Consider the following 27,527-nt stretch of genomic DNA (forward strand, 5'->3'; position numbering starts at 1 on the left):
GACCGAAACGTTTATCACAAAGCACTCCAACAATCACATGTAAGAGGAATTTTTATGTATTCTTTAACATCACCACTCTGTTGTTTGTTTCTGTGAACAATACTCACTGTTCACATTACACAAGGAAATGTAAACTGTCTAGAGAAATATGGGCATAAATTGTGAACAATTAAGGCGTAATTATAATTATGCCATAATTGTATTGTGCCCCCCCCCCCCCCACACCCCCACCCATTATTGTCCATTTTAGCAACCTTTTGCCCATTTTTGACACTTTGTAACCCATTTCACTACTTTATCAACTAGTGGATACTACTATGTTTTACAGCTTGATTTTTTTGCTACTTTTATAACCCTGTTTTTGTATTTCCCTAAACGATTTTGCCTTTCTAGTGATTTTTCTTGTAACCTGTTATTGCCACTTTATTCCAATTTTGCCACTTTTCAACCCATATTTGCCACTTTTTTGCCTATTTAAGCATTTTTAACCTATTTTCCATTTTTCCAGCCACTTTTATGCTCATTTTTGCTACTTTAAACACATTGACAACTTCTAAATTTTTAACCCATTTTCACCTTTTTCTCCCTCCAATATTTTCCCATTTATTGCATGTTTGTAACAGATTTTTGCCCCCTTTTTCATTTATGTAACATCTCTTTTCCTCTCTTTTTATACTTTTAGCTTTTTTTTTTTACACTTTTTGCCATTTCAAACCAAATTTTTAAAATAATTTATGTTTTCTCCATCCATTTTTTGCATTTTGTGAACCTTTTCCCACCTTTTCCCACCTTTTCCCAATTTTATTCATCAATTTTGGCCACTTTTTGTGATTTTTTGCCACTTATAACACATTTTGCCTCTTTAAGCCATTGTCACAGTTTTTTCCAACCACTATTCCAATTTTGCAATTCAAAAACCATTTTTGCCACTTTCTATCCAATTTTTGCTAATTTTAGCCTTTTTTTTTTCAATTATTGAATTGTTTTTCCACTGAAGCTATCTCAGTTCATTCCACTTAATTTTCTGGCATCCTTATTTTTGTGCACATCATGGCCTTGCTCTGAAACTTGCCATTACTTTCCAAGATTTAGTCAATGTACCCACCCACAATGTTATCATTACCAAAAAAGGTAATTCTATTTTCAAAAAAGAGGGTTACATTTTGAAAAAATGCAATTTTTTACAACAGCATGAAAAAATACAATTCATTTTGTTGATTTGATAAGCATTTTTATCATTCAGGTTTAAAATAAAACCTGGTTTTCACAGCTTAACTTTACAGTGGACCAAGATTTTGCCAAGCTTCAGAAAGCTACAATGATCACAACTTGACCAATGTTGCAGGTACACGTATACATAACCTCAGCGCACATGCACATCTTCCTAATAGACGATCTTTGGTTTCACATGAAAATATGTCTGCTGTAATTTGCAAGACCAAATCCTCTGCCACCTCCAACCTTTGTGCAGCCTACGGCCTCTAAATAGTTTGAGCTCTTTCCTCTGACGTAAGTCGACATAACAAAGAGTTTTTTTTTCAAACTCATTAAGGGTTTGTGTGCTTGTTACCATAACAGCAAGTTTAATAGGCCTGCCACATAGTCATCTAATTGTTCTGTGCCTTTTCACTACTTCTTGGGAGAAAAGGTGGAGACACACACAACTCTAAAATATCTCTATTTTTCTGACATTTTTCGAGAGATGTTTAGCCATTTCTTGAAAAGTTTCTTAAAGTTGCTTTTTTGGGACTTTTAGGATGAGGAAAGAGAAGAAGAAGGCAGCAGCAATTTCAGAAAAACATGAAGACATTGCTTTTCCTCTGACTGTGGGTAAAGTTAAGAAATCAGTTCTCAGTGTGAGAACTGTGAAGTCAAAGGAGAAGGTTAAAACAGCAAATGGCAAATGTTTTACTACTACAGGGGAGGCATCAGGGAATATAATGAGGATTTGTGTCAATCTGATGCCTCTTCTGGCTGCAGCAAAGGAGCGAGTGGAATAAGAGGAGCAGGATGAAGAAGACAGCTGCTGGAAGAGTAAAATGATGCAAGAAAGCAGCAACAAAAATGACCCATCTTTGGAAACATCAGAGGAGCAAACAACGGATTCGAGCACAGGATTCAGTTTGGATGTTAATTCAAAACAAACTGTTTGTCCTCAGCTAGTGCTGCCACCTCTAACTCAACCTGAATCTGCTCCTGAGTGTCTGAGGATGAAGAGGTGTCACACTCCTAAACTTCCTCCCATCTCTTTATTAGAGCAAACCAACAACATCTCCTCAAACCTCACAATAAAAGGCTGCACAAAGGACAGCATGCCATGGATAGAAAATCCTTTGCTCTCAAAAAGTGTGAGTATTAATATCCAATTAAATGTTCTAGGTCAGCTTCTATGATGATATGCTGAAAATCTCTTCTATTTAAAATCTTAATGCTAAGATTTGCAATGATATTGAAAATATCATTCATAAGACAATGAGAGACAACTTTAAACAATTTGGTGGGGTTCAAGAGAGCAGGTGCTGGACATGAAGCTCTGGATAACTTCCTCTAGGTTTCGTATGCTTACCAGATACAAATTATATACTGAGCATGTGTTAATGGAGCATTAACGTATTAAAATATTTAAAAAGTCCTCTCTATTCTGTTTGCTCTCCCCACTCCCTCTCTTCTCTTGTTCTCTGCGCAGAGATCTGCAGAGTTTTGTCTTCCTGAAATCTCCCTCTCTAGTCTGGACGCCCTGCTGCACACAGTCACACAGAGACTGAGGAGGAAGAGAGGAGGAGGAGGTGATGAAGAGCCTTGGAGGCAGCTCCAGTCTGATCACCTTCTTATGACTGTTAGTGAACAAAGTCTGAAGGAGAGGAGTATCGGGCAGCCGATCGACTGGTACACAAATAAGAAAAACAGTGCCAAAATGTAGGTTTGAAAGGAATTTTGATGTTTTTAATGTCATCATGGTGGGTGATTTTCAGGTAAAAGGGAATAGACTAGCTGTCATACAAGGTACTTTATATTGGGTATATTTGTCATTAAAGTTAAAAAGAATTAATCACTTTTGAAGCCTCTTTCAAAAGTTGCATGCTTTAAAATGTGTTTTTTAACTCATAAATTAAGTTACAAAGCATGATTGGTATATATTAGAATTAACAGGGTTTTTTGAGGGGTTAATAGTGCTGGGTAAGTTTTAAGGTTTGTTGTTATAATCGTAAAGAAAATGATCTGATTATATTTTTACTCTTGTTCTGGTGTTTTCACAGTGAAGCAGCCACAGAGGCATCAGTGGGTGAATGCCGAGTAAGCAGAAAGAAGGGGCTCTCTCCGCTTTTCTTTGCACCTAAACCAAAACTCATCCTCAGAATGACCAAGAAAAACCTTATGGCCCCAAATGTACTGTAACGATTCATCAGAAACTCGCCGTAAAGCACAGAATAAAAAAAGAAAAACAACGAGAACATTCTAGTTTTATTTTGCTTCAGGACAAAACTTTCAGACAGACATTCAGATTGTATACTTTTGTATTCCTTAGCATATTTTCTTGATATAATGCACACCCTTCAGTGGATGCACTGCTACATGTATTTTCAAGTATAACTTTTCAAGCATAAATAAAATACATTCAATAGAACAGACTCATTCCAAATCAAACATACACTATCATAATCCAGCTCAGTGGTTTTGCATTAGTCCAGCATTTATACACAACCTCTCTTTAAAATCAACTCTGTTGATACTGTTGTCTCAAACCTATAGTTACTATTGTAACGATCTTTGAACATGTAACCCTGCTCTACAGTACAGTGACCTCTTGCTTTAGACTTTCGATCAGCCGCATGTCTTTTGATAGAAAATAAGAAACACAGAATTTAAAAATAAAAAATATATATGAAAAAAACCCAACAGCTTCATATTTTTAAAGACAGCCGCTGACAAGGCAATGTTGTTATATTTCGTGCATTCAGATTGACCAACCAAGTCGCTTGACTGATCTTTTTTTATAAGTGCCGGCTGTTAGGATTTGTAAAGAGACCTTTCAGGTCAGAGTCTCACTTGTGTGTCTGAACAATTTATTAAATCTTTTAAAATATGTTAATATTAATTTAAACGCTTTTCCAGACATTTCAAAACTTGTGCAGCAAGCCAGGGTATCACAATTCTCTGTGAGGTGATTAAAAACATATATATGTATATATATATATATATATTAAAAAAAAAAAAAAAAAAGACCATAAGATCTCCCCCTACTCCTGTGTAATTATCTGCATTTGGACAATGACACGGTATCCAATGACATATAACATTTAATAAATAAAAAATAAAGTTTTTCAGACAGAAGATAGTAAATTCTTGATAAGAAAATGTTGAAACAGTAAAGGTAATTGCCATATTTAAGAGGTAACTTACACCAAACATGCAGTAAGAATACTCGCCATGTAACATTCTGTGTCGTGTTATCTAACAACTTCAGAAATTATTTGATATACAAAATGTATTTCTGGTACTGAAATATTTGCAGCATTGTCCTTTTTAAAGTGCTCTCTGCAAAAAGAAACATGAGATTGTCATGGGTCTAAGGACTGAGCCCTGAGGAACACCAAACCTTGATTTTTTTTTTCTTTTGTAACATTTAGCCTTGCAACATATTCTTTGACAATGAATAATCCACCACTTTGGACTGATGAGAAGACAACAAGAAAAGACACAGCGTAAGATATCTAGGCCCAAATAAAGGGTGCAAAGCTACAGAACTGTTAGTGAGGTGAACAAGGCACCAAAGCCATAGGAAGCAACAACTTCTGGTTCTTTCTTCAGATGAATTTACTTCTAGTTATTCAGGTTTGACATTATCCTCTCCTCAGGCCACGTTTCCACTTGTGACCCTCTGTAATGATTCATGTTGCATATTAAGATCACTGCCAACACTAAGAAACATCCAAATGAATGTTAAGTACACTGTATTAAAACCGTTTACTGTAGTTGGTCCTTTAAAGCTGCACCATTTCTTCTTTCTGTACTCTTTCACTTTACATTGAACTGTCCTGTGTGTTGTTGTCAACAATAAAAAGTGCAGATGGATGTTTACTGGACTTTTCTCTTCTGTGTTTGGATCTACTTGATTTACTTGACTCTCCAAGAGCATCATCGTTACTGCTGTTTGAGTCAATGCTGCCTCTCTGGCTCGTTCGAGGCATTTTGGTCATCGCCGTACTGCTGCTTTTTTCTCCGTCAGCTGTGCCTTCTTTAGTTTTTGCCTTGGTTGTTTTTGACTTCTTTGATTTCCCCTCTTTGGATTTGCTCTCAGATGACTTCCCTTGCTTTTGTTGCTTCTTGCTCAGCTGAGGGGGTGTGACTGGTGGTTGTGGTTGGATAGTAGTGGTGTTAATCCTCGAAGGGAGCGTAGTCCGGTTGGTCTGAACTGTGCTGTTACTGATGACGACTTCTGTGAGGCCATCATCATCAGTTTGTTCCTTGGCAAAGTTGACAAACACCTGCAAAAGGAGCTGGTTTTAGTCTTATATCTATCCACAGTGACTGTAAAAAATATTCACCCCCTTGGATCTTTTACCCTCTTATTGATCTTATAACACAATCATGGTCAATAGAATTTGGCTTTTTGACAAAAATACTCTTTGATATCAAAGTGAAATGGATTTCTAAAAAGTCATGTCAATTAAAAAATATGTATTGAATGCATAAATATTGCTTGGGAGAAGATTTATTTCCCAGCAAGACAATGACCTGAAACATACAGAGAAAGCTACACAGAAATGGTTTAAAGACAACAAGGTGAATGTTCTGGAGTGGCGTCAAAGTCCAGACCTCAATCCAATAGAGAATTTGGGGCTGGACTTGAAAAGGCCTGTTCACACCCAATCCTCATGGAGCTTGAGGAGTTTTGCAAAGAAGAATGGAGTAAAACTGCAGGGTCCAGACGTGCAAGCCTGACTGAGACCTATCCACATAGACTCGATGCTATGATTGCAGCCAAAGGTGCTTCTACTAAATACAGACTTAAAGGGGCTGAATATTTATGCAGTTACTTATTTCATATACTTTGTTGAAATCTATTTTTTACTTTGACATTAAAGAGTTTTTCTTTGTAAATTATTTTGTCAAAAAAATCCAAATTATATTGACCATGACTGATATTCTCAATGCATTAGCTTTGAAAAAAGATACCCAAAAAGGATTATGACATTTTGCAGAAATATGGGAGGTTCATCATCCTAACCTGGTCGAGTGTGGTCTGTGAAACAGAGAAGTCGAGGATGCCCAGCTCATCATGGTTGTTGGCAAGCACATCAAAGACTCGTGCAAGGCAACAGGCATGTGAAGGCAGCTGGTACTGCAGCACGTTCTGGTGACGCTCCTTCAGCTCAGCACTGGGGAAAGCTTTCTTCATATAGGCATCAACGGGGCACGAGTCTGGGTCTGGTTTACCATCCAGGAGACGCAGGATGATGGTGTAGCCATCACCAAACCTGGAAGGTGAAAGATGCAAAGAAGCCATATTTGAGTTTTTATGTTGAGGTTTGCATCACTTAGAATTCAGTGCAACTCCAGGAAAAAGCATAAATATACAAAAATTGTAAAGGATCCAAGTATAAATTCTGTCAGGATAAGGTGTACCGTGTCTGTGAGTACTTATGTTGGTAAATCCCCCATTTATGAACTTTTCAGAGCCATTATTGACTTTTATCCTTTTCTATTTGTACATTAGGTAAGGAGATTATCTTTTGTATTTGAGATAAATAAGAAGACTGTACTGACCTGTTCTTCAGGTGCTGCACGGACCCGAGACACTGGAATCTGCCATTCACCATTATAGCCATTCTGGTACAAAGAGCCTCACACTCCTCCATACTGGTCAGACAGACACAGAAACGTCAACAAATAAACACTAAATACACTAAAAGAAAACAAAAGAATTAACTGAGTCAGTTTCCAAAGAATTACTAGGTGCACTTCTCTTACCTATGGGAGGTGAGAACCACAGCTCTTCCCTCTTTAGTGACACTGAGGATACAGTTCCACAGAAACCTTTTGGCTTTAGGGTCCATGCCAGTAGTAGGCTCATCCTTAATTATGGAAATAAACACATCAAGTAATGTCAAATATGAGCCAAAATACTTAAACATATTAGCAAGAGTTATGCAACTAGTAATTCCCATTTTTACCAGGAATATAACAGGTGGAGCCCCGATGAGTGAGATAGCAGTGGAGAGCTTTCTCTTGTTTCCACCACTGTAGCCTCCAGCCTCCCGCTCTGCATACTGAGTCAGTCCCAGCTTCTTCACCCCCCACTGAGCCACCTACAGGACAACAAAGAAGGTGTAATACTACATGATTATTTACATTGCATCAATTCTGTCACCTTGTCTGGCAAATCTAGACATAAAACAACTCAAGGTCTGTATCCAGTACTTTTAGAGACCTCTTTTTGGTCCCTTTGCCTTTATTGGCAGCTGAAGAGAAAAATGAAATATGGGGAGACATCCACCAAACCAGGATCTAGATTCAAACCTACAACTAGTGTGTCGAGGGTTGTAGCCTCTTTGTATGGGGTTTTGGTGGATTTTAAATTACCTTGGCCACAGACTCCTCTGGCACCCCTCGCAAGCGGGCAAACAGCTCCAGATGTTCCCGACCTGTTAGCAGGTCGCTGATGGCATCAAACTGTGGACAGTAACCCATGAGCTGGTGGACTCGCTCCATCTCTGACAGCACACTGAGAACAGCAGAAACACTAAGTTTCAAAGGAACTGCACCACTTGAAGTCCAGGACACATGTCCCATAGTGTACAACAGGGTGTAGTGTAACACATCGTACCGTAACATGAAATTTCCCCCAGAATTTCAGTCTATGTCCCTTCAGGCCCTCTGCATATTTCCCATTTAATTTTACACAAGTTTATGTAACCACAACACCTTTCCTTGTAACCAAGATATTTTTTAACCCAAAAAACATAATAGAATCCCAGAAGGCCTGTGTAAAAGTTGAAAATCTCTACAATAGAGAAAGTCTGTACCTGTAGATACTTAGGAAAGCCTCTCCAAAGGTGACAGTTGTGTCTCCAGTCAGCATACGAAAGGTTGAGGTTTTCCCTGCTCCATTCACCCCCAACAGACCAAAACACTGAAGAACACGCATAAAAGCATGGAATTAAAAATACATCTACACATGTGAAAGCTTCAGTCAACAGCTCGGCTCATCCTAGTGACTGTAACAACAACAAAGTCAAAACATAGCTGAAATATAACAGATGTTTATGAGAGATTTGGCTGAAGTAATAGACTTGACAGTCATGGTTTTTTCGCAGGAAGAAACAGTATTAGAAGTAGCGCCATTACTAGTAAACAGCAGTACAAGAAATGAAAATATTATGATGTGCAGAGCAGAAGAAGAAAGCAGCCATGTGAATATTAGTAGCACAAGTATTATTTTCAATAGCAAGTTTGATGAAATAATCACTAACATATTACCTACATTTCCTCTTTTTGTATAGAAAACAGTGATTCACCAATGAAGCTGTGGCTGATAAACACACCACTGATTAGAACAAAAGTCTGATGATGTGTTTGTATATTTTTTAAACAAACATTTAATCAGTGCCAGTTTGGGTTTTTTTTTATTCTCACCTCTCCACGAGGAATCCCAAGGCAGAGGCGATTTACAGCCGGCTTCTTGCCTGCTTTGTAAACCTTTGAAAAAAGTCATTTAATTCAATAATGAGCAAAGAAAATGCTGTAAAGTTGAAGTATTACTATCCAGCAATTTTAGTTATTCTAACAAAAATTCAAACATGATTTTGATGAGCAGTTTAAATGAATCTTGTGCTTTTCTTTGCTTAGTTTAGCTGATTTAGTGTCAGTTTTTTGTTCATTAGTTATACCTTGCTCAGGTCAACCATTGTAAGGATGTCTGAGCGGGCTTTGCCACTTTTGACCCGCTCTCTCTCCCTTGCAACATCCTCATCCTCTGGACCAAGAGGAGGCAGCTCAGGCTTTGCCCACCATGGCCTGAACAGAAGGCAGAAGAAAACAAGTTTGATTTATCTTAGCTACTTAAAAAACATTTTTCTGCTACTTCCATGTAGATGCCAAACTTCCTTGTCCCTTCCTTGGCTTTTAAAAATGCACCGGTTCATAAGCATTCAGCAACATTCACCAGACAAATAACTGTCATCTGGTGTTAGGCAAAGAAATGCTGAGAGGAAAACTGAAGACCTCTCCTCACTGCCTCCTCATATACATACTTGAAACTGATGAAGAACTTGTACTGCAGCAGTATAGTAAAGATGAAGAAGATGACTCCTTCAGCTGCCATGGCAAACAGGTTTTTCCCAACAAAGTCCCACTGAAGAGGGTCCAGAGTCTGCTTTGTGCCTGAAATAGTTAGAGAAATACAGAGATATTTTTAACAGTATATCTTTTGCGTATTAAGACTTATGAGTTTGCTGCAGTCTAATGCACAAGTCAAATGTGTAAGTATGCTGGCAAGTATGCTCCACAGGATTGTAATAGTATCTTTCTCGTACAAAAAAAAAAAAATCTGACAAGTGCTGTATATTCAAACCAACTGAAGTAGATGACATGAGCAAGCTTAATAAAATGAGAAGTCTACTATTTCTGGAGGTAAAAAGCTCTCGGGTTTGAAATAGAGATTTTTAGATATCATATGGATATATAGATGAGAGGAGGTACCCAGTCTCTGGAAGGCGTCCACCATGGCCTGGTTTTTGGCCATGTCAATGAGTCCACGTCCCAAACAGAAGTGGGGAAAGATGAGAAACACCTTCTTCAAGATCCTGTTCACCTCATTCAGGTGCTGAAATCAGAAAAAAACCCATCTGAAAACATGCACTAGTAAAAGATGCATCAAAATACATTACTTTTATGGTGCATTTTAAAGAATCAATCAATATTTTAAGGTGACAAACTCAAATAAAACTCTTGTATATAAATGATTTGAAGCTGTTATGAGTTTGCTCATAACTGCTGTGAACTTAAATGCATTTTGCTTTAAGGCTCTTTCTCTCTTAGTCACTTTATTTGATTCTTATTTTTACTCCATAGCCAATAAATCCTGATATATTCTACCTCGTCAACAAACAGCTCCAGAACGAAGGTGGCAATGCTACCGTTGATTCCAATGAAGAGGTTGATGGAGGTCAGAACTACGTAGGCTGTGCTGGGGACGGTGAACACAAAGGAGGCTGGGTACATCAGAGGCGTGATGGACCATCTGTAAAGGATGATATTGTTATTAAATTTAAGACATATACCTATCTTTAGTAAACAACCATAATCCTATTTGTGGTTGATTTCACCCTTAAGTTTTTTTAGGGAAAAAGATGGACAAATGAGGACAGAATTGAAATTAGAGTTACTGTAAGCTTGAGATGTTTTGAGTACTCATATTTTCAGACTGTTAAATTCACCCATGGAGTAACAAACGCTGGTACTACATTTACTGACTGAAAGAGACAATTCTGAACGATGTGTTTAAGAATGACTCTAGAAGTGTTAAAACATGAAAAGTGAAGTCTGTACCCGTAAAACAGGAGGAGGAGGACAAGAGCAGGAAGATTGGTCTCTGAGACGTACGACTGCTGCTGGAACCCGATGAAGATCATCACCACCATGGTGGCCGGGACGGTGTAGTTCAACTGAAAAGGTAACACAAAAGAATTTCAAAGGAGAAAGTTCATATGAATATAAAATCATCAGGAAAGTTTATTACTTCAAAGTAACCATATTTTTTATACAGATCACTAATAAAGAAAACCTTAGAATGAATGATCAGGATGAATGCAGCATTAAGTCTTTCTTGCACAGCTTCTTCAGTTATCAGAGGACCAGACCAGAAAACACTACGGACCAATTTAAATGCACAACACTGCAAAATGATGTCACACTGTGTTGCACTAAAGTTCTGACATCAGTTCTGACAGTATGCAGGAAGCAGATGAGACCGGTTGTGATAGCTGAAACTCGCCTTCTTTCAAAAGGAAGCAGGGGATGACTGCAACGGCTGAAAAATGAAGTAAAATCGTCAACATGTTAAAGGGAAAATGACCCTCCTTCTCATCTAACTGTTCACCACAGTTCACATTTTCTTAAAAAGTTTTTACTTTTAATCCCAGGTTTGAAGTGTTCCTCAACATGGCACTTATTTATGGTAATTAAGTAGGTCATTAAGAAATCCTATGAAAACCAGACTGATAGAGAGGCTGTGTAGACAAAGAGGTAAACTATGCATATATTTTGAAACTGCTCTGTTGTGATCCCATTTCTGGCAAAAAAAAAAAAAAAAACCCAAACATAAAATGTTAGAGACTATCTTTTTCAATAAAAGATTCTCTGAATTTTAAGTTGTTTTGTGATTTAGAGGAGCTTGAGTGGATAAGGAGGGATAAACATCTGATTAGAACAATGGTTCTCATCCCTGGTCAACTAAAGAGCCAAACTGTTGAAAAATACCTTTAAAGAGCCACAATCCAAACCTGGAGGGTATAATCATATATGTAATTATGCTCCCAGTGTTAAAGAAACCTAATGGCTAAATTTAAACATACTAAACAAAGCATGCAGAGAGCTTGGTTTCACCTTTCATTTTAATTATTTTTCTTTATTTGTAGTCATTTAAGTTAATTATTTGTGTTAAAAAGCTGGCTAACACCATCAGATAATGGTTTTGACAGAAAAATGCATTATCCTTTGTTCATTTTATTGTGCTTATTTGCTTAAATACCAGCTAATTTATATGGGATAATGCCTAATTTATTTAAAAATATTAGTTCAATATGGCTTATACAAAAGATTAAGTTAGACTACCATGAAATTTGGAGATACTTAAGATGAAAGATAAAAATGAAGAGTGAAAATAATGCACTGTATGACTAAATACCACTACTAAAAATCAGTATTAGATAACTGAAACCTTGATATTCGTCTGGAATTGATGCATTAAAAATAAATAGTGTGTCTGATGGAGTTAAAAAAGTCATATTTTGGCAAAAAATCTTTGATCAAAAATCTGTTCCTTCAGACAATGTCTAGTTCAGACTTTAACCTACACAAATATCCACTTCCAATTATTGTATTAAAAACAAAGGTATAAAGTCAAATTTGGAACAATTTTGTCTCTTTTCTAAAGAATCAGATCTATTTATCTTGCATTTTCCTTCTTGCAATGGATCATTTTATGTCAAAATTTCCTTTTTAAAAGTTTTCTGGGGGAATAACTTTAACTTAAATCCACAGACTAATCTTCAGTGTCATTTGGCAACATCTATTTCTTTCATTTCTTTTCAGTCTAAGGCTGGCACTTCTGGTGTAATTTGAAATAAAGAGTGGAATAAGATGTTTTTTCATGCAGACCTGTTGTCTGTTTAAAACCAGCTTTAACTTTAAAGTTGGTACCAACATCAATTCAACCAGAAGTTGCTATTTTAAGTTACACTTACCTCACTAAACATTAGCCTTCCTTAGAATAGAATTTTAAGATATACAGAAGTACTATTTTGACCCTGTTTCCTTAAAGAAGACTCTCTGTCCTTTTATGGTCCTAATCCCTGTTTTTCATGGCTTTTATTTTCTCTCTGTTTTTATGAGTTTTTCCTTCATTTTAAAGGTTTTTATGGTGTTCTTGCCTTCTTTTATTTCTTTCCTTTTAACATTTTTACTTTTGCAGTGTTTGTGATCTATTTCTGTGATTTTACTGAGCAGCACTTTGGTAAACTTGAATGTTTTTAAATGTGCTATATAAACAAAATTGATTGGATTGGAAGACATAAAAACAGTATAAGACTCATGTCCTGAAGGGAACTGACCATGTCCCAGGTGAAGTTGGCCAGCCAGTAGAGGACAGGTTTGACTCCGCTGACAAACTGGAGATGCTTGGCTTTGCTGACTCGCTCCTCGATTAAAAACAGGACAAAACTGGCCGGCACAAAGGACATGGCAAAGATCACACAGATGGAAACCAGAACATCCACCGACGTGGTCATCCTACAGAGAATCAGGTACAGAACAACATGTTAACATAGATGTGATGATGTTTACTTTGTCAGGATTTCATACTTCAAATTAACCTCATAAGTTAGCCTTTTCTGTGAACAGCCTGTCACTTTGTAATAAGTTTTAGTAATATAGTAGTTTCCACACATTAAACATGCACAACTTGCAGAAAAGTGGACTTTTTTTTTCAATCTCAGCCTTAAACATTATAATCTAAGCAGAGACGTTGAGCCTCCTTTAGATGGTAATCCATTGGATTTGTATCCTGATTGGGGAAAAATAACTCTTTAGATATAAAACTACCAAATAAAGAAACTACATCTATATCTAAAAACAGCACAGTGAAGTACTAACATGGCCACTTCAGTGAGCTGTTCCTTGGTGAGGTTCAGTGGATGGTTGTAGGCAGTGATGCCGTGTTTTCTCCTCTCTGGACCTGGAGGCAGACTCGCTCTTAGCAGGCCATTGTTGAGAACGTTGACAAATGACACCATGGCATGCCATCCTTTGTTGTTGTACCACACCTGAGTACAGTAAAGGAAATAAACATTTTTCAAAATGTAACTGTATGACAGCTAAAAACTCAACAGAAAGACACAGCAAACAACTTCATACAGCATGTAGACTGCAGTCAGTTATAAAGGCAAGTCTTACAAGTGTAATATTTTTAATGTACATTTTTTCTTTAAAGAAAAAACAAATTGAAGACTGATAAACAGAAATTTACCTTCACATTGTCTTGACTGTTGAGTCCTCCAAGAAAACCTGGCAGTCTCTCCAGCAGATGATCCAGTGAACTGTTCTGTGATGAATCAAAGGACATCTTGAAATGATCAACATTCAGAAAAAAAAGCACCTTTGGTTAAATAAGCATGAAACCTCATTATATACCTGCGTAACTCTGTACCGGGTCCTGATTGCCATGACTGAATCTTGGAAGTGGTCCTGAGATATCGTTTGCGTGGCACTGCCTCCGAGAGAGAAGCCTCCGTATCTGCAAAACAGAAATGACAATTTAAACAACATTTATAAAATACTGATGCATCTTGTCCATCAAAAGAGAACAGTTTACATGAGAGTCAACCCTTAAATTACACATACTTATGATATATTTACAACCGTTAATAAGCTTCTATAAAGTTGTTTGCTTCTTACCTGAACTCATTCACCCATTTCTTGGTTTTTAGGCTGTTAATGACAAAAAGGAAAGGAGAGACTTTACCAAATTGACATCAATAGACAGAGAGTACAGCTGTCTAGAAATTCCAAACCCTGATAATAACTCCTAGATGTCAGACATTTCCATGCAATTATTTTACACTTTAAATGGTTTCAGAGTCAAACCAGCAAAATTAAGTGTAACAACAACACAGTGTACCTTTTCTTGAGGATCTGAGAGTAGGTTTTCACCAGGTAATCACTTATGTTGTAACTTGTCAGATTTTGGAGGATGTCTCCAGTCAGCCTCTTGATCTAGAGGGTGAAGCAGAAAAGCTGATAGTCTGATATAGACATAAGCTACAATATATTACTATAAAAAAGCAATTATGATGTGTTTTCACTTTGGATTCCCTCTTACGTCTGCTGTTTTGCTGTTCTGAATACATTGTCCGTGCCTTCGTAGCCCTTATGGAGGCTTTTCTAGCAAGCTTGGAACTTGGATAAATTTATGGGATCTTTAAAGATTAAATCCACACCAGTAACTCTGATACTGAACATCTTTTTATCCATTTTTGATCATTTCTGCAGTTAGAGGCTGTCGCTATCCCCTATTTTGTGTCCCATAATGCATTGCGACTGGCTGTGACAACCAATCGCAGGCTTTTCTATGCATTTCAACTATGCATTTCCTTACACTTCGATCATGCAGGAGACAGTCTGAGTAGCTCATAATGGAGAGAAAGCGAGACAGACAGAATGTAATGTGGCCCTCTGTGTCACTGCAGACAGGAACTGCTTTGAATAATGGCACAAACAGAGCTTACACAAAGAAGTGTATGTAAATACATATGTAAATATTGTGAAGACTTTTTGTCACAGAATGATTATTTTTTATGTTTTTGGTCCCAAAAAGAAGGAAGAACAAGTTTGTGCAAAAAAATCTTAGTCATTGTTTAATGTGTGTCACACATAAAAATCTTTGAGTTCTAATTTCCATTTAGTTTTTCTTTGTCTTTATAGTTCCATAACTTTTTAAAAACCCAAGTGACATTACTGCAGCATACATATTCCTAAAGCCCAGGTTGTCCTGCAAAAAAATGGACACTTAAAGTTTGACTGTGCACCACAGGGTTGATGTTTTACAAGCTTTTTAAGACAACACGTCCAGGTGAGACAAAATTGTTAAAAAATAGCTTGTTTAGAGAGTTAACTCAACTATCACTCTGCTCCTTTAGTATACAATTATACTTGACTCCATTTAAAATGAACAGAGTTTAAGGTAGTCTAGTATAAATTTGTTAAAGTGCTGTTTTGATCATATACTGCACTGACCTGTGGAGGCGGCAGACCACCAGCACCCAGTGGACAGTCAGGGAGCATCCTGCGGACGTCCTCTGTGCTACACTGACACTCAGGTGATGGTTTGTCTTTGCTCCAGTTACCTCTGCTGAACATCTGCCAGGTGGAGAATGAGACCTGTGGCCTCACAAAGGGACCTGCCCGCTCCTCTTCACACTGAGGGCTCCTGCAGGGACCACAGGAAGTGACGGCAGGCTAAGCACTGAAATATAGGCTGAGTTTGTGTTTGAACATAAAAAGCATTAACATATCAAAACCACTAGAGCGTTTGTTTTTTCACAAACCAGAATCCTTATATTACCTAGAACATTCATTCCTTGGAATACGTGCTTGGGAAGTTTCTGTAGTCACATTTTTAATCAGTTTAAACAATAAAACTATACGAAAATCTGCCATCAACTATCTGCTTTTCAGTGTTGATTTGAACTTTAAGTTTCAGACATATCATCCAAAAGCTTTATGGTTCCTTTCAGTTCCTGTTCCCTCTGATGCTGCTGAGACATTATATTCAATACGCATACATAGGTTTTCTCTTACGTGCTGTTGTCCTCTTCCTCTTTCTCCATGCATTTTGTACCAAACCCTGGTCTGTCCAGCAAAGCTTCCAGCAGGTTGTCCATGGCCGGATTACCCGGCGCATCATGACTGTATATATAATAAAGAAGTGAACAAGCTTATTGAAAAGGGAAGAGGAGAAGAAACTGAAACTGATATTTCTCTTTGACAAAGTCATCTTTTTTATTATGGAGCAAAACACAAAACAGTAGTGACTAGTTAACCAAATAATTTAAGGGTGACATACAGACAGATGATATATGGTGTGTAGGACATAATAAATAAGAAAAAAGGATGGATCGTACATTTATTATATACAGTCAATGATAATAAGAAGATTAGAAAAATTGGAAACACATTTTGGATATATTCAGCATGATGCATTTGTTTCTATGAGTGTTTGTGAATATTTTATATTATTGGCAGTGTTGGTCTAATCCATCATCCTTTGACAGGTGAGGTAGCAGTGGGGTTAATAAATTAAATTTTTTTCTGTGCTTTGGTTAATTTCATATCTATGAATTTTTGGATGAAGGCATACCTGAAGAAGGTGTACTGCTCTCCATACATCCAGGGCTGCAGCTGAAGAGCAGGATATTTTCCAAATGGAGGGACGATGAGACTGAAGAGCAGTGCAATCAGCACAAACACAGCAGGCAGGACAATCTAAAGCAGAAATAAACAATCAGACTGAAAGCTTCTTGACATGAAAATGCAATTCAAGTTTTGAAAATAGAAGCCAATTACTGATAATTATAGAAAATCATCTATTGATACCTGTGCGCCCAGAAATAAAACCCTTATAAATGATTTTCTTGAACAGCTGCTGGTGTTTGCCATCACCTGAGCAAAGAAGCCCCTGCGACTCCTTCGAGCATAAAGCCAGCGTTTGATGAAGAGCGCCTTCAGCTGCTGCCAGGTCAGCTGCCAGCCGGACAGCGGGACCCCACCTCGGCCATCTCCACTCAGCAGGTCTGTCTCCTGAGGTTCTGTGAGTTGGAAAGACACAAGATAAGAGCTACTGTATTTCCTTATAGACACATCACATCAGTGTCTGTTTTCAGTAATTATAGACTCTCACTAGACCACATCTGGAGAGAACATTCGAAACATGAAACAAAATTGACAATCACAATGGACTATTGGGTGGTAGAGAGAGGATAAAGTCAGTCTATTAAGGGCTTTCTTTTCCATCAAAGCATGATTTGCAGTGAGGGATGATCAGGTACCTTGCTTACGAAGCCTTTTCCTTCCTGGCAGCATTATGGAAACAGACATACAGTTTGTAGACGACACATCAAACAGCTAAACATGGAAACAGTGTGGGTGTATATGAACATAAAACTACAGTACGTGCAAGTACACGTGCATACCAGTCTCTGGTTCTTCAGCATTTTGTCTCTCTGCCCTCAGCCCAGCTGATGGCTGCTGCCTGCTGGGAGACTCAGCCTGCTGCTCTGGTTCAGCATCCACACCAGTTTCCTCTGCCACTCGCAAAAAGATCTGGAAATGAGCACAATGGTCAAGAGTTTGGACACAGATTGTCTAATGGTTAGGCCATAACCAATGTAACAGGGTGGGCCTGGTTTAAGTCTGAGCTGCAGCTCCTTTTCTCCACTCTCTCATCCCTGTTTTCTGCTTTATCCACTGTCTTATCTCTATAATAAAGGCATAAATGCCCAAAAAACACCTTTAACCTGAGGAGTCCACGATTATGCTGGTGTGATATCATCATGTGCTATTTTTGTCACGTGACAGCATGCAAACAAAGCCAAATTTTACATTGTAAGGAAATTTTTAAGCTCTCTTTAAGTTTTTGTTTAATGTCAATAGGTCAGTTAGAACAGAAGATATGATTATTTGGACCAATATAAACATTTCTTTCTTTTACACAAAGGGACAGTGTTCAATACTGTGTGGGACTGGCACTAGTAGTTCTTTTATAAATTTAGCATTTTATGTTTTTTTTTTTTTTTTAAAGGGAGCAAATCTGTTTATATTTTTAGTATCTACTTAACATTCATTCCATACAAATGCAGTCCATGTCATTTAAATGCATATTCATTCAGCTTGATTTTGGCTCACTTTTACATCTTGTTATGTTTAATTTGCAGTCTTGGAATACAAAAAAATGCCATAATTTTCTCTGCACACCTAAGTGCAAAATTTACCGTGACAGTGTCACCTCCTCTGCGCTCTGTTTGTTAGAGATGTTAACATAGCTTGAAAACTGAAAGACCTTCAGAAATGGCAGTATTTGCTGACCTCTAAATGTGCAGGGAACATGGCTACTTACTCTACTTTGCTTGCAACAACTCTGGTTTGGCATATGCAGGAATATCTGCAGTATTTTTAAAACCTCTAACCATCAAGACACTAAATATCCAAACATGATCATGACAAAAGATTAAAATCCTCCTTAAGCTCAGTGCTCATACTCATAAAACATTACAGATACTGTACTCAATATCATTTTACAGCATGATATTTGCCTTTCATTAAAGAGAGCAGACTGCAAAATAAGCACTGAATCACTGTGAAGAGCAGGAATAAACCACATAATATAAAAACAAAAAAACTTTAAAGTTAATCTAAAGAACTGTAAAGTTGTTCGCATGAGGACTTTGTATCGATGAGCTTTAAAATTACATTTTCATTGCAGAGCTGTGTTACTGCCTTTAGTCCCTGACAGCTGGAGACAGCAGGGGGCAGTAAAAAAATATCCTAGTTGCTGTACACAGAGGTTTGAGGAGCAGAGGATGTGAGACCTTTTCACACTAAGTTAAGTTATCCGCCTCCACGAGGTCACAATCAAAGCTAATCTGACGTTAACATTAAACCAATTAAGACTATGATCACTCCACAAATATCTAACCTACGGATTTGACCTTGCTGAGCTCCTGTAGATAACACTGAAGGACAACTGAAGGCTCAGTCTGTTGCACACACATAAGAAACCTTGTAGCGGAAAATAGGTGTTCCTTTCCTAGCTGTTTTATTCAATATTATTAACACCTCCTAAATAAACTGAAGTCCTAAAGTGTGCATTGCAAAACGTGTGATTCACCTGTTTTATTAAAACCAGTGCCTGATTTAGTAATATGCATGCACATATTGAAACACATGCACTTTATATTCATAAATTGCATGCCCCCTATAAACTGAATTCACATTTTTTAACTGATCAATTACTTTATCTCTGCCCATTATGGGTGCGTTAGCTCTCCTCCATTCCTACTAAATAGGTCCTATACATGAACTCGGAAAGGCTTTTGGAAATGTCTTGCTCAGTGGTCTGTGGAAACTTTAATGTAATGTGTGTGAGGTCTGTCATCTTACAAATGCCTTTCTTAGCTTAATGCCTACTAGTGAGAGGTGCATATGTTATAGCCAGTTTAACTGAGTATTTAATAGTGTTAAGTGATTAGACTTCACTTTAGCCAGGATACTTTAATGTTGTTCCACTGTGAAGTCTGGACATGTTATAAAATAGAGCCTTTTAAGTTTGGTTAAAATTCTTTAAAATGCTCAAACTTTTCATGAGTAATACCATGCTATTTCTCCTAAACTAAGTTGGAAAATGCATCTTTATGACAATTCAAGGGCACTAAACCCTGTGTGTCACAGAAAATTAGATTTTCAGTAACTTAGAGACACTGGATTTATACGTTTATGGCTATGTTTCATGGTTCATGATAGCTGTCGGTTCTGAAGACAAAGAAAACTCTTAGTGAAGAATTTTTTCAGTGTACTGGGCTGTTTTCCTCAGAGTATGATGGCCATTTTTCTTATATACAGTGCTTAACAAATTTATTAGACCACCACCCCACCCAAAGTAAGGTTTATGCCACAGCTGCCCTAAATTAACAGCACTGGTAATTACCAAAATCATTTTTTATGTTTCTTCTTTTTTATGTTAATACACAAATATGTAGAAGCTCTTTAACCAAAACGATATTTTAATGCTAAAAAATAATTATTATTGTTAGCCATGAATTTTCAAATTTACTGATTTACAAAAAAACTGAAAAAATAGTAAAGCACATTATTATTTCTTGATTAATATTTCAAATTATAGTTATTTACTTGCATTCCTGAACAGAAAAATTAGTTTTAATGGTTGAATGGTATGCTTGATTAATTTCTGACTTCTCAGAGAAGCACAGTGAGCCGGCTCAAATTTGGGTCTAAAAAGGTGAATTCAGTTTGAAATTCCTCATTCCTGTTCAAAATAGTAAAACGTGGAGAGCTCACTGAAAATGAAAGAGTCCGCATTAAAGCACTTCATGAAGCTGGATGGTCTCTGAGGCAAATATGACAGGTGGTCTAATAAATTTGTTAAGCACTGTATATATATATATTTTTGGACGGGAAACATGAGAGAGAGTTGAGAGAGAGAATGAGGGGAGACACGCACCAAACATGCACAAAGACCTGGAATCGATCCCGCAACCAGACTCACCTGCTCCACCCACTGAGCTGCACCGGATGCTCAACATGGTGGTCATTTTAAAAGAAAGACTCATCTGCCTGCTGAACCCATACAAAGATGAGTTCATTACTTGATATTTTCTCTCTTTTCCTGTTACATAATCCTTTCTTTTGAATTCTTTTCTCTAACGTTAAATATTCAGGGGTGTCTTTAAATTGTCATTTTTGGTTAGAATGGTTTCAAAGTGAGCAAAATAACTCGAGTTTCCATGCAACTCTAGCAATAGTTTCTTTCAAAGTATTTAGCTTAATAAGCTTAAGGTTATTTACTGTTTTCAACATTTTATAGTATTTTATCTCTACCTTTGGGAACTTTTAATGCTGTCTTTTTCTTTTTTACATTTTCTAATTTCACTGTCCTGGGAACATTTTTTTGCTATTCATCTGTAAGTGTATGACTGAGTTTAGACAATTTCTCAAAATGTGTGTAAAAATAATTTTTGATTTATTACTGTGAGCTTAAATATTAGAGTCCACACCCAGAGGATGGATTAAGTGTTTTTCACTTATCCATCAGAAACACAGTGCATGTCTGACCTCCTCCAGTGTGCTATCTGACAGGCCGTAGCTGCTGATGCCAAGCTCCGTCAGCCTCTGATCCAACTCGGACAGAAACACAGCCAGGCTGCTGTCCTTGGCCGCTGACTGGGGCAAGTTTAACACTGCCTCACGCCCCGACTCCTCCACCAGCCTCACTCCAGGTATGTGGTGCTGTGCCAGGGAGAGCAACGCCGCCAGGTCTGCAAAAGAATGAGGACAGTTCATGGCAGGCACAAGACCATCAGCCTGGAAGTGCTCTGACCATTAATGATTACTGCTGTTTGGAGAATCTGAAAATGCACCAACTGCTCTTAAATATGACACTACATCTCCTCAGCATACTGTGAAGGTTGTTCAGCGGTAAAACACTCACATAAGCTGCTCTCCTCGCTTCCCAGCCCGGTGTCCTCACTCATGGATGACTCACTATCCTGAAACATAAGGATTAGTTCATCATTAAAAAACAAACTAATTTGTTTGTGTAACATTTTTAACATAGCTATTGATATTTTTCTTAACAGATAGGTGGCTGCCTAAAGTTTAAAAACACTTGGAAAAACAGGATTTTTCCTTGGTAATTAATGTCAGATTATGGACCTTGAGAGGAGGGAGCTTGTTGGTGCTGACACTGGTGCTGGTGCAGATACTGGTGCTGCTTAGAGTGCTGGTGTCCAGTCCTTCCCTCTTCACCACAGTGAGGTAGTAACCTGATCCAAGGCGAGATTTCAGGAAGAGCGGAGAGCCACAGCAGCACAGCTTGCCCTGAGAGATGATGGCAATCCGGTCACCTAGCAGCTCTGCCTCATCCATGTAGTGGGTGGACAGGATGATGGTCCGGTCTGATGGAGAAGGACGGCAAAGATACAGTGACTATTTCTTTGAATGATCATCAGTATATACTCATACTGAAATTTTTCAGGTTTGAGTGATTTTTATCACAGCCGTAAGTTCCTTCACATGTTGATTATTTCATCTATGACCTAAGGACAAATAACCCACAAAGTTACTGAGCCAATTAAGTATTTCTAGTTGGCAGGAGGTGATCCATATCTTGAAATCCTGTTATGTTATAGAAATTATGTTTCATCTGAATAAAAACAATATGAGCCATAGCTCCAAAGGGCCTACGTTTCTTCACCTTTGCGGTATTTGAGTAGCAGATCCCAGATTCCTCTACGGGAGTAAGGATCCACCCCAGCTGTTGGTTCATCCAGAATAACCACCTTAGAGCCTCCGACAAACGCTATCGCCACAGACAGCTTCCTCTTCATGCCACCTGGTGAGAGATTGTTTTATGCATAAATAAATCAAAACTTAATCTTTTACTCTGAAAATAAACTGTGGTTCTACAAATTGAGAGGTGAGTTTACCAGAGAGATTTTTGCTTTGTTCATGTCGTTTGTGCAGTAGGCCGACGTCATCCAGCAGAGTGTCCAGCTCAGCTTTCACCTCTGCTTCTGACAAACCCTTCATACAGCCATAGAACCACATGTGCTCCTCCACTGTCAGTCTGAGAGAAAGAGAAAGAGAAATTTATACATTTGTTTAAAACCAATCAGATCCTTTAAAACAAAGGTTCTAAACTGGTCCAGGCATAGGATCCACCAACACATCTGTAATGTGAACAGCAAACCCAAATTTATGAAAATCAATTTAATGAAAAGTGTTTGAACTGTAGATGGGACAGAACAAAGAGACAGGCCAAAACTTGAAGTGGAAATCCATCAAAACATCCAATTTCAGTTTGTTTTGCTTTAATCATGTACATTTTGGTGGATTTTTTAAAGTTGTCTAGAAATTCATACATCATCATAGGAAAACCAACTTTCTTGTTATCCAGGATAACAGGATACTAAAGTCAAGGTAACAACCAGAATTTACTCCTTGTCTAGCAAAACAGAGTGAAATAAAGTAAAGGGACACATGTCATTCTAGGACTTATAATTTAAATATTTTGCCATGTTTCTTTTTCCCGGGAACCAGTTTGCAACCCACTAAAAACAGCCACATAACCCACTGTTTGGTCCCAACCACCAGTCAAGAACCACTGCTTTTAACGACAGTGGTCGAACAATGGCATTTTTACAGTCATGATAAGTCTCCTCTTTCTGTTGCATTCTGAAATCCCCCCTATTTTGCATGTAAACTTTTTTGGGTTGGATTTTTAGATACAGACTTGCTTTTATTTTGAAAGAAAAAAACAAACTTCAGGAACATGAAGGATCTGACATGAACATAACCACGGAAAAGGAACTTTTAAATGATAGAAGGGGTAAAAAGACTGAAGACAGATGACTTATCCACTGAGCTGTCTGTGTGAAAAGTGAATGGAGACTTTAAGGAGCAGTGGTGAATTTATTAAAGATTACTGTAGCTGAAGGAAGGTGTTTCAGTGGCTTAACCAAAGTGTGCTGAAAGAAACAATAAAACATCCAATTAATGTGATAAAATATTAAAGCACTAATTATAGACCTTAATTAATCATGATTAATGCATTAATGCTGGCAGCCCTGCTTTAAACACATTCATGTTAATGGATAAAAGGCTGACTGTACCAGATGTTTTCCTGATATCATCCCCATCGTTTATCCAGTATTCAGGAATCAGTGGTAAAAAAAAAAAAAACTAAACAAAAAACCTTATGGTATAATCTCTGCCTTTACAACTTCACACATACATAAACAGAAGTTGTTTATTTATATGTAGCTATGAGCTAAACTGTTACAAGGAATTCCTGCTGTTAAGGATGTATTGTTATTTGTGTTTTAATTCTTTTGTATCTGCAGGTCAGAGTCCTAGACAAATTTCCCTACTTGGTCAATAAAGAACATCTTATCTTTCCATAAAACCATCAGAACTAAACAGAGAACGTCAGAAAAGTACGATGACATTTTAACATGGGAGTTAGGAAACGGAGAACAGCAGGCGTCACAGAGAAAAGTCTTACATGTCAAACAGGACATTGTGTTGTGGACAAACTCCCAGCATCCTCCTGATGAGGTCCATGTCATGGCGGACATCCATGCCCTTTATGAACACTGTTCCCGAGGTGGGTGGGAAAAGGCCAGTCATGACTGATCTGACAAACACAAGAAGAGAAATGAGAATCAACTTTTTTTTTTTTCAGTTTTTAACCAGCTTCCAGTGTGATGAAGATAATTCAGAAGTCCTCCTTTGAATAAGTGTGCTGCTACTGCTAAGATTACATGTCATCTTATTGTTAAGATTGTTCTACAAAACCAAAAAATGTAAGTATGAAAAAGTATTAAAAACAATAGGTTTACATATTCAAAAAATAAAGGCATTTTAATAAACGAACATTTGAGATTTGACTGTACAGTGAAGCTTCTACTAGGTACAAATCTTAAAGGCATCTGTATTTTATTGTTGAATATTGTTTTTACTTCCTCATTTTATTGAATATTATTTTTTCATCTCTTCAAAACTCCAGAAATGTTATGTGATCAGCTCCGACCACTTCAGAGAATAATTGTCTCTTCATATGTCAGGTCTGCTCCTTACAATGTGGTCGTTTTCCCAGCTCCGTTGTGGCCAAGGAAAGAGGTAATTTGGCCCTCGTAGAACTTCATACTGAGGTGATTTACAGCCAGTTTTGCTCCCTTCTTGTAGATTTTCACCAGGTTTCGGATGCTCACACCATGGGTCATGTTGGTGGGCTCTGCTTCAATGTGATCTAGTGACAGTCACAGTTAAAATGATTAATTCTAACCTATTCAAATGTTGAGCAATCACAGTGCTAGAGGGACAAGTGCTTAGTTATGGTTAAGTGTAGCACAACTGACAAAGGCGATCTCCAAAATAGTCATTATGCATTTTCAAATACACAATAATACAAGCTGCACTACAAGTTCCGAGTAAGGGGGTTTGTGGGTAACATACTGCAGCTCCTCAGTTGGAAAAACAAAGCACAGCTTGAACTGAGGTTCAAACTTTCAAACTGCATCTGCTTCCTGTGTTCTTAAACTCTGCAGTTGATAGACTTATAGTCTCAGAACATTAACTTGATTTGTACTAATTAGCTTGAGAGCACACAAACTACCAGTGAGGTCTTTTCCACTTCCAGTGATGCCACTCGAGTCTGTAACTATGCAAAAGGACGCACGACTTCAACTCTTTCCAATAACAGGTGATGTCTCCTACCTTCATCCTGTCCTGTAGGTGCAGGGGGGATTGGCATGCCGGCCTCCAGAGGGACTCCACCCCAGTAATTAATCTGGAAGAGAAAATACCAGGGCTTGGGGATCCCATATTCACCTAATGTAAAAAAAAAAAAAAAAAAACACAAACATGCACACATTAAGTCTATTTGAAAAATCACGAATGAATCCAAATACAGCAGAGAAAGTTTTCTCTTATCGTGTGTTTATTTGGTCAAATGGCCTTCCTATGGAAATCTTTCAGCAACGTACTCATGTCTACTGCCATGTTAATGGTAATGGGTATCTATTATTATACATTATATTGTACAGATATTCTTGTAAAAACTACTCAAATGGAATTTTATGAGGAAAAAAACAAGAACATTGTCTGTATTTTTGTTGCAGCTCAGTCAAAAATTGGCGAGAAGATTTACAGTGCCTCTAAAAATTATTTACCCTTTATAATATTAAAAACAAATCATTATATATATATATATATATATATATATTTTTTTTTTTTTTTTTTTTTTTTTTTTTTAATGGAAAACATTATAACAAAAACCTCTTCCATGTCAAAGTGAAACCCAATTTCTAAAAAGCAATACCAATTAAACAAAAATATATAAGGTAAAATAAGTGACTACATAAACATTCACCCCCTTCTAGTCAGTATTTAGTAGATGCACCTTTGGCAGCAATCTCAGCACAGTCTTTGTGGATAGGTTTTAACCAGTCTTGCACATCTGGATACTGCAATTTTACTCTCTTCTTCTTTGCAAAATTCCTCAAGCTCTGTCAGGTTGCATGGGGGATTTATCAGCCCTTTACACGCCACAAACTAATTCTCTCTTGGATGAGTGCTGGAATTTGACTCGGCTGCTGCAGAAAATTCACCTTGTTGTCTTGAAACCATTGCTGTTTAACTTTTGCTGTTTGCCTCTGGTCATTGTCTTTCTTGAATCTGTAGTTCTCTTACAGACTGAATAAGATTGTCCTCCCAAACTTTCCAGTATTTTGCTGCATTCATTTTACTCTCTACCTTTACAAGCCTTCCAGGGCCATATGCCGCAAAGCATCCCTGCAGCATGGTGCTGCCACAGCCATGCTTCACAGTGGGGACGGAGTGTCTGTGGTGATATGCAGTGTTTGTTATCCATTAAACAAAGCATCTTGGCTGATGTTTAAAAAGCACCATTTTGGTCTCATCGGACCAAAGAATTTTCTTCCACTCGACCATGGAGTCTTTTCCTTTTGGTGAACTCTCGTCGAGATTAAATATGAGTTTCTTCAACAGTGGCTTTCTCTTTGCCACTCTCCCACACAGCTGTGACTGGTGAAGAACCTGGGCTACAGTTGTTGTATGCAGAGTCTCTCCCATCTCAGCTGCTGAAGCTTGCAACTCCTTCAGAGAAGTCATAGGTGTCTTGGTGGTCTCTCTCACTAGTCTCCACTTTTCAATAACTTTTTCTGAGTTACTGGGAATGTTCTTTTGTCTCCATAATTTTGTATTTTTTGTCAAAAAAGTCAAATTTCATACTATATGTAAACATTTACGTCAAAGTTACAGTGTCAAGTGTTTTACCTGGAAATACTGCTTCGATATACCAGGCTGCCACTGCATAGATTAAGGCATCCACATAGAGCATGACTATGGAGGTGGTGAAGCTGTACGAATCTCCTTCCACGGGGCTGGAGTGGAGGTTGTACCACTGAATGCCCACCCCCTGCTCCTCATACTGAGAGAAATACTCACAGCCAAAGCCAAAGGCTACAGGGGAGAGAAAACTCTGAGGGAGGAGAAACAAAAAATGTAATTTTACTGTTTCTATGTGAATTCTGTTGTGAACAGACAGGGTAGGTAACATACAAGTCGTTCTACTCACAGCAAGGACCCTGTGTGAGGTGTTGAGGTGGTCTCTCCAAGCCACACACAGTACATAAGGCAGGTAGAGGCTAAAGTATATTAGTCCTCCACAAGCAGCAGCCAGGTTGGCTTTGGAGAAAAAGGTGCTGATAAGGAAACACTGCATGATGGTAGCAGTGGCAAATGCCGTCAGGAAGAAAAAAACAACAGACGGATTGCTGTATGGAAGGATGTCTCCCCACTGGAAGAGAAAAAGAGGAAAAGTAGCAATATTATAGAAAAGTTACAAATAACACATTATACAGCACCTCCCTAGTTTGTACAATAATATTAATAAAGATCAGAACTGACTTCCTGGGTCAGACAAGAGCTTTCTA

At 37.8% G+C, this 27,527-nt stretch overlaps 2 protein-coding genes across 3 annotated transcripts in view; one reads left to right on the forward strand and one right to left on the reverse strand.

Annotated features, from left to right (window-relative positions):
- The first annotated feature begins 1,915 nt into the window (after nt 1-1,915).
- Nucleotides 1,916-3,396, forward strand: LOC121512159. Its single transcript, XM_041791263.1, has 3 exons — nt 1,916-2,348; nt 2,687-2,916; nt 3,258-3,396. The coding sequence occupies exons 1-3, from the start codon at nt 2,040-2,042 to the stop codon at nt 3,394-3,396; spliced, it is 678 nt and encodes a 225-aa protein (XP_041647197.1). The 5' UTR covers nt 1,916-2,039.
- Nucleotides 3,393-27,527, reverse strand: part of abca7 (ATP-binding cassette, sub-family A (ABC1), member 7) — a 32,461-nt gene continuing 8,326 nt past the window's right edge. The window contains exons 15-48 of one of the 2 annotated variants that reach the window (XM_041791261.1): nt 27,170-27,391; nt 26,869-27,073; nt 25,288-25,401; nt 24,649-24,820; nt 24,074-24,205; nt 22,497-22,636; nt 22,265-22,402; nt 21,724-21,965; nt 21,500-21,557; nt 21,124-21,326; nt 17,469-17,598; nt 16,939-17,084; nt 16,637-16,761; nt 16,078-16,185; nt 15,514-15,706; nt 14,399-14,493; nt 14,176-14,208; nt 13,912-14,014; nt 13,748-13,822; nt 13,375-13,544; nt 12,834-13,011; nt 10,552-10,667; nt 10,099-10,243; nt 9,703-9,826; nt 9,255-9,384; nt 8,892-9,018; nt 8,638-8,700; nt 8,028-8,134; nt 7,585-7,726; nt 7,176-7,310; nt 6,973-7,076; nt 6,769-6,861; nt 6,230-6,479; nt 3,393-5,486 (exon numbers count right to left, since the gene is read on the reverse strand). In XM_041791261.1, coding sequence (XP_041647195.1) covers nt 5,022-5,486; nt 6,230-6,479; nt 6,769-6,861; nt 6,973-7,076; nt 7,176-7,310; nt 7,585-7,726; nt 8,028-8,134; nt 8,638-8,700; nt 8,892-9,018; nt 9,255-9,384; nt 9,703-9,826; nt 10,099-10,243; nt 10,552-10,667; nt 12,834-13,011; nt 13,375-13,544; nt 13,748-13,822; nt 13,912-14,014; nt 14,176-14,208; nt 14,399-14,493; nt 15,514-15,706; nt 16,078-16,185; nt 16,637-16,761; nt 16,939-17,084; nt 17,469-17,598; nt 21,124-21,326; nt 21,500-21,557; nt 21,724-21,965; nt 22,265-22,402; nt 22,497-22,636; nt 24,074-24,205; nt 24,649-24,820; nt 25,288-25,401; nt 26,869-27,073; nt 27,170-27,391 — 4,983 coding nt within the window. In that variant the 3' untranslated portion in view covers nt 3,393-5,021. Of the gene's footprint in view, nt 5,487-6,229; nt 6,480-6,768; nt 6,862-6,972; nt 7,077-7,175; nt 7,311-7,584; nt 7,727-8,027; nt 8,135-8,485; nt 8,534-8,637; nt 8,701-8,891; nt 9,019-9,254; nt 9,385-9,702; nt 9,827-10,098; nt 10,244-10,551; nt 10,668-12,833; nt 13,012-13,374; nt 13,545-13,747; nt 13,823-13,911; nt 14,015-14,175; nt 14,209-14,398; nt 14,494-15,513; nt 15,707-16,077; nt 16,186-16,636; nt 16,762-16,938; nt 17,085-17,468; nt 17,599-21,123; nt 21,327-21,499; nt 21,558-21,723; nt 21,966-22,264; nt 22,403-22,496; nt 22,637-24,073; nt 24,206-24,648; nt 24,821-25,287; nt 25,402-26,868; nt 27,074-27,169; nt 27,392-27,527 lie in introns of those variants that run through there. The other variant, XM_041791262.1, reaches the window with a different exon arrangement.

Source organism: Cheilinus undulatus, linkage group 7 (assembly GCF_018320785.1).
Source record: "Cheilinus undulatus linkage group 7, ASM1832078v1, whole genome shotgun sequence".
Taxonomy (NCBI): Eukaryota; Metazoa; Chordata; class Actinopteri; order Labriformes; family Labridae; genus Cheilinus; species Cheilinus undulatus.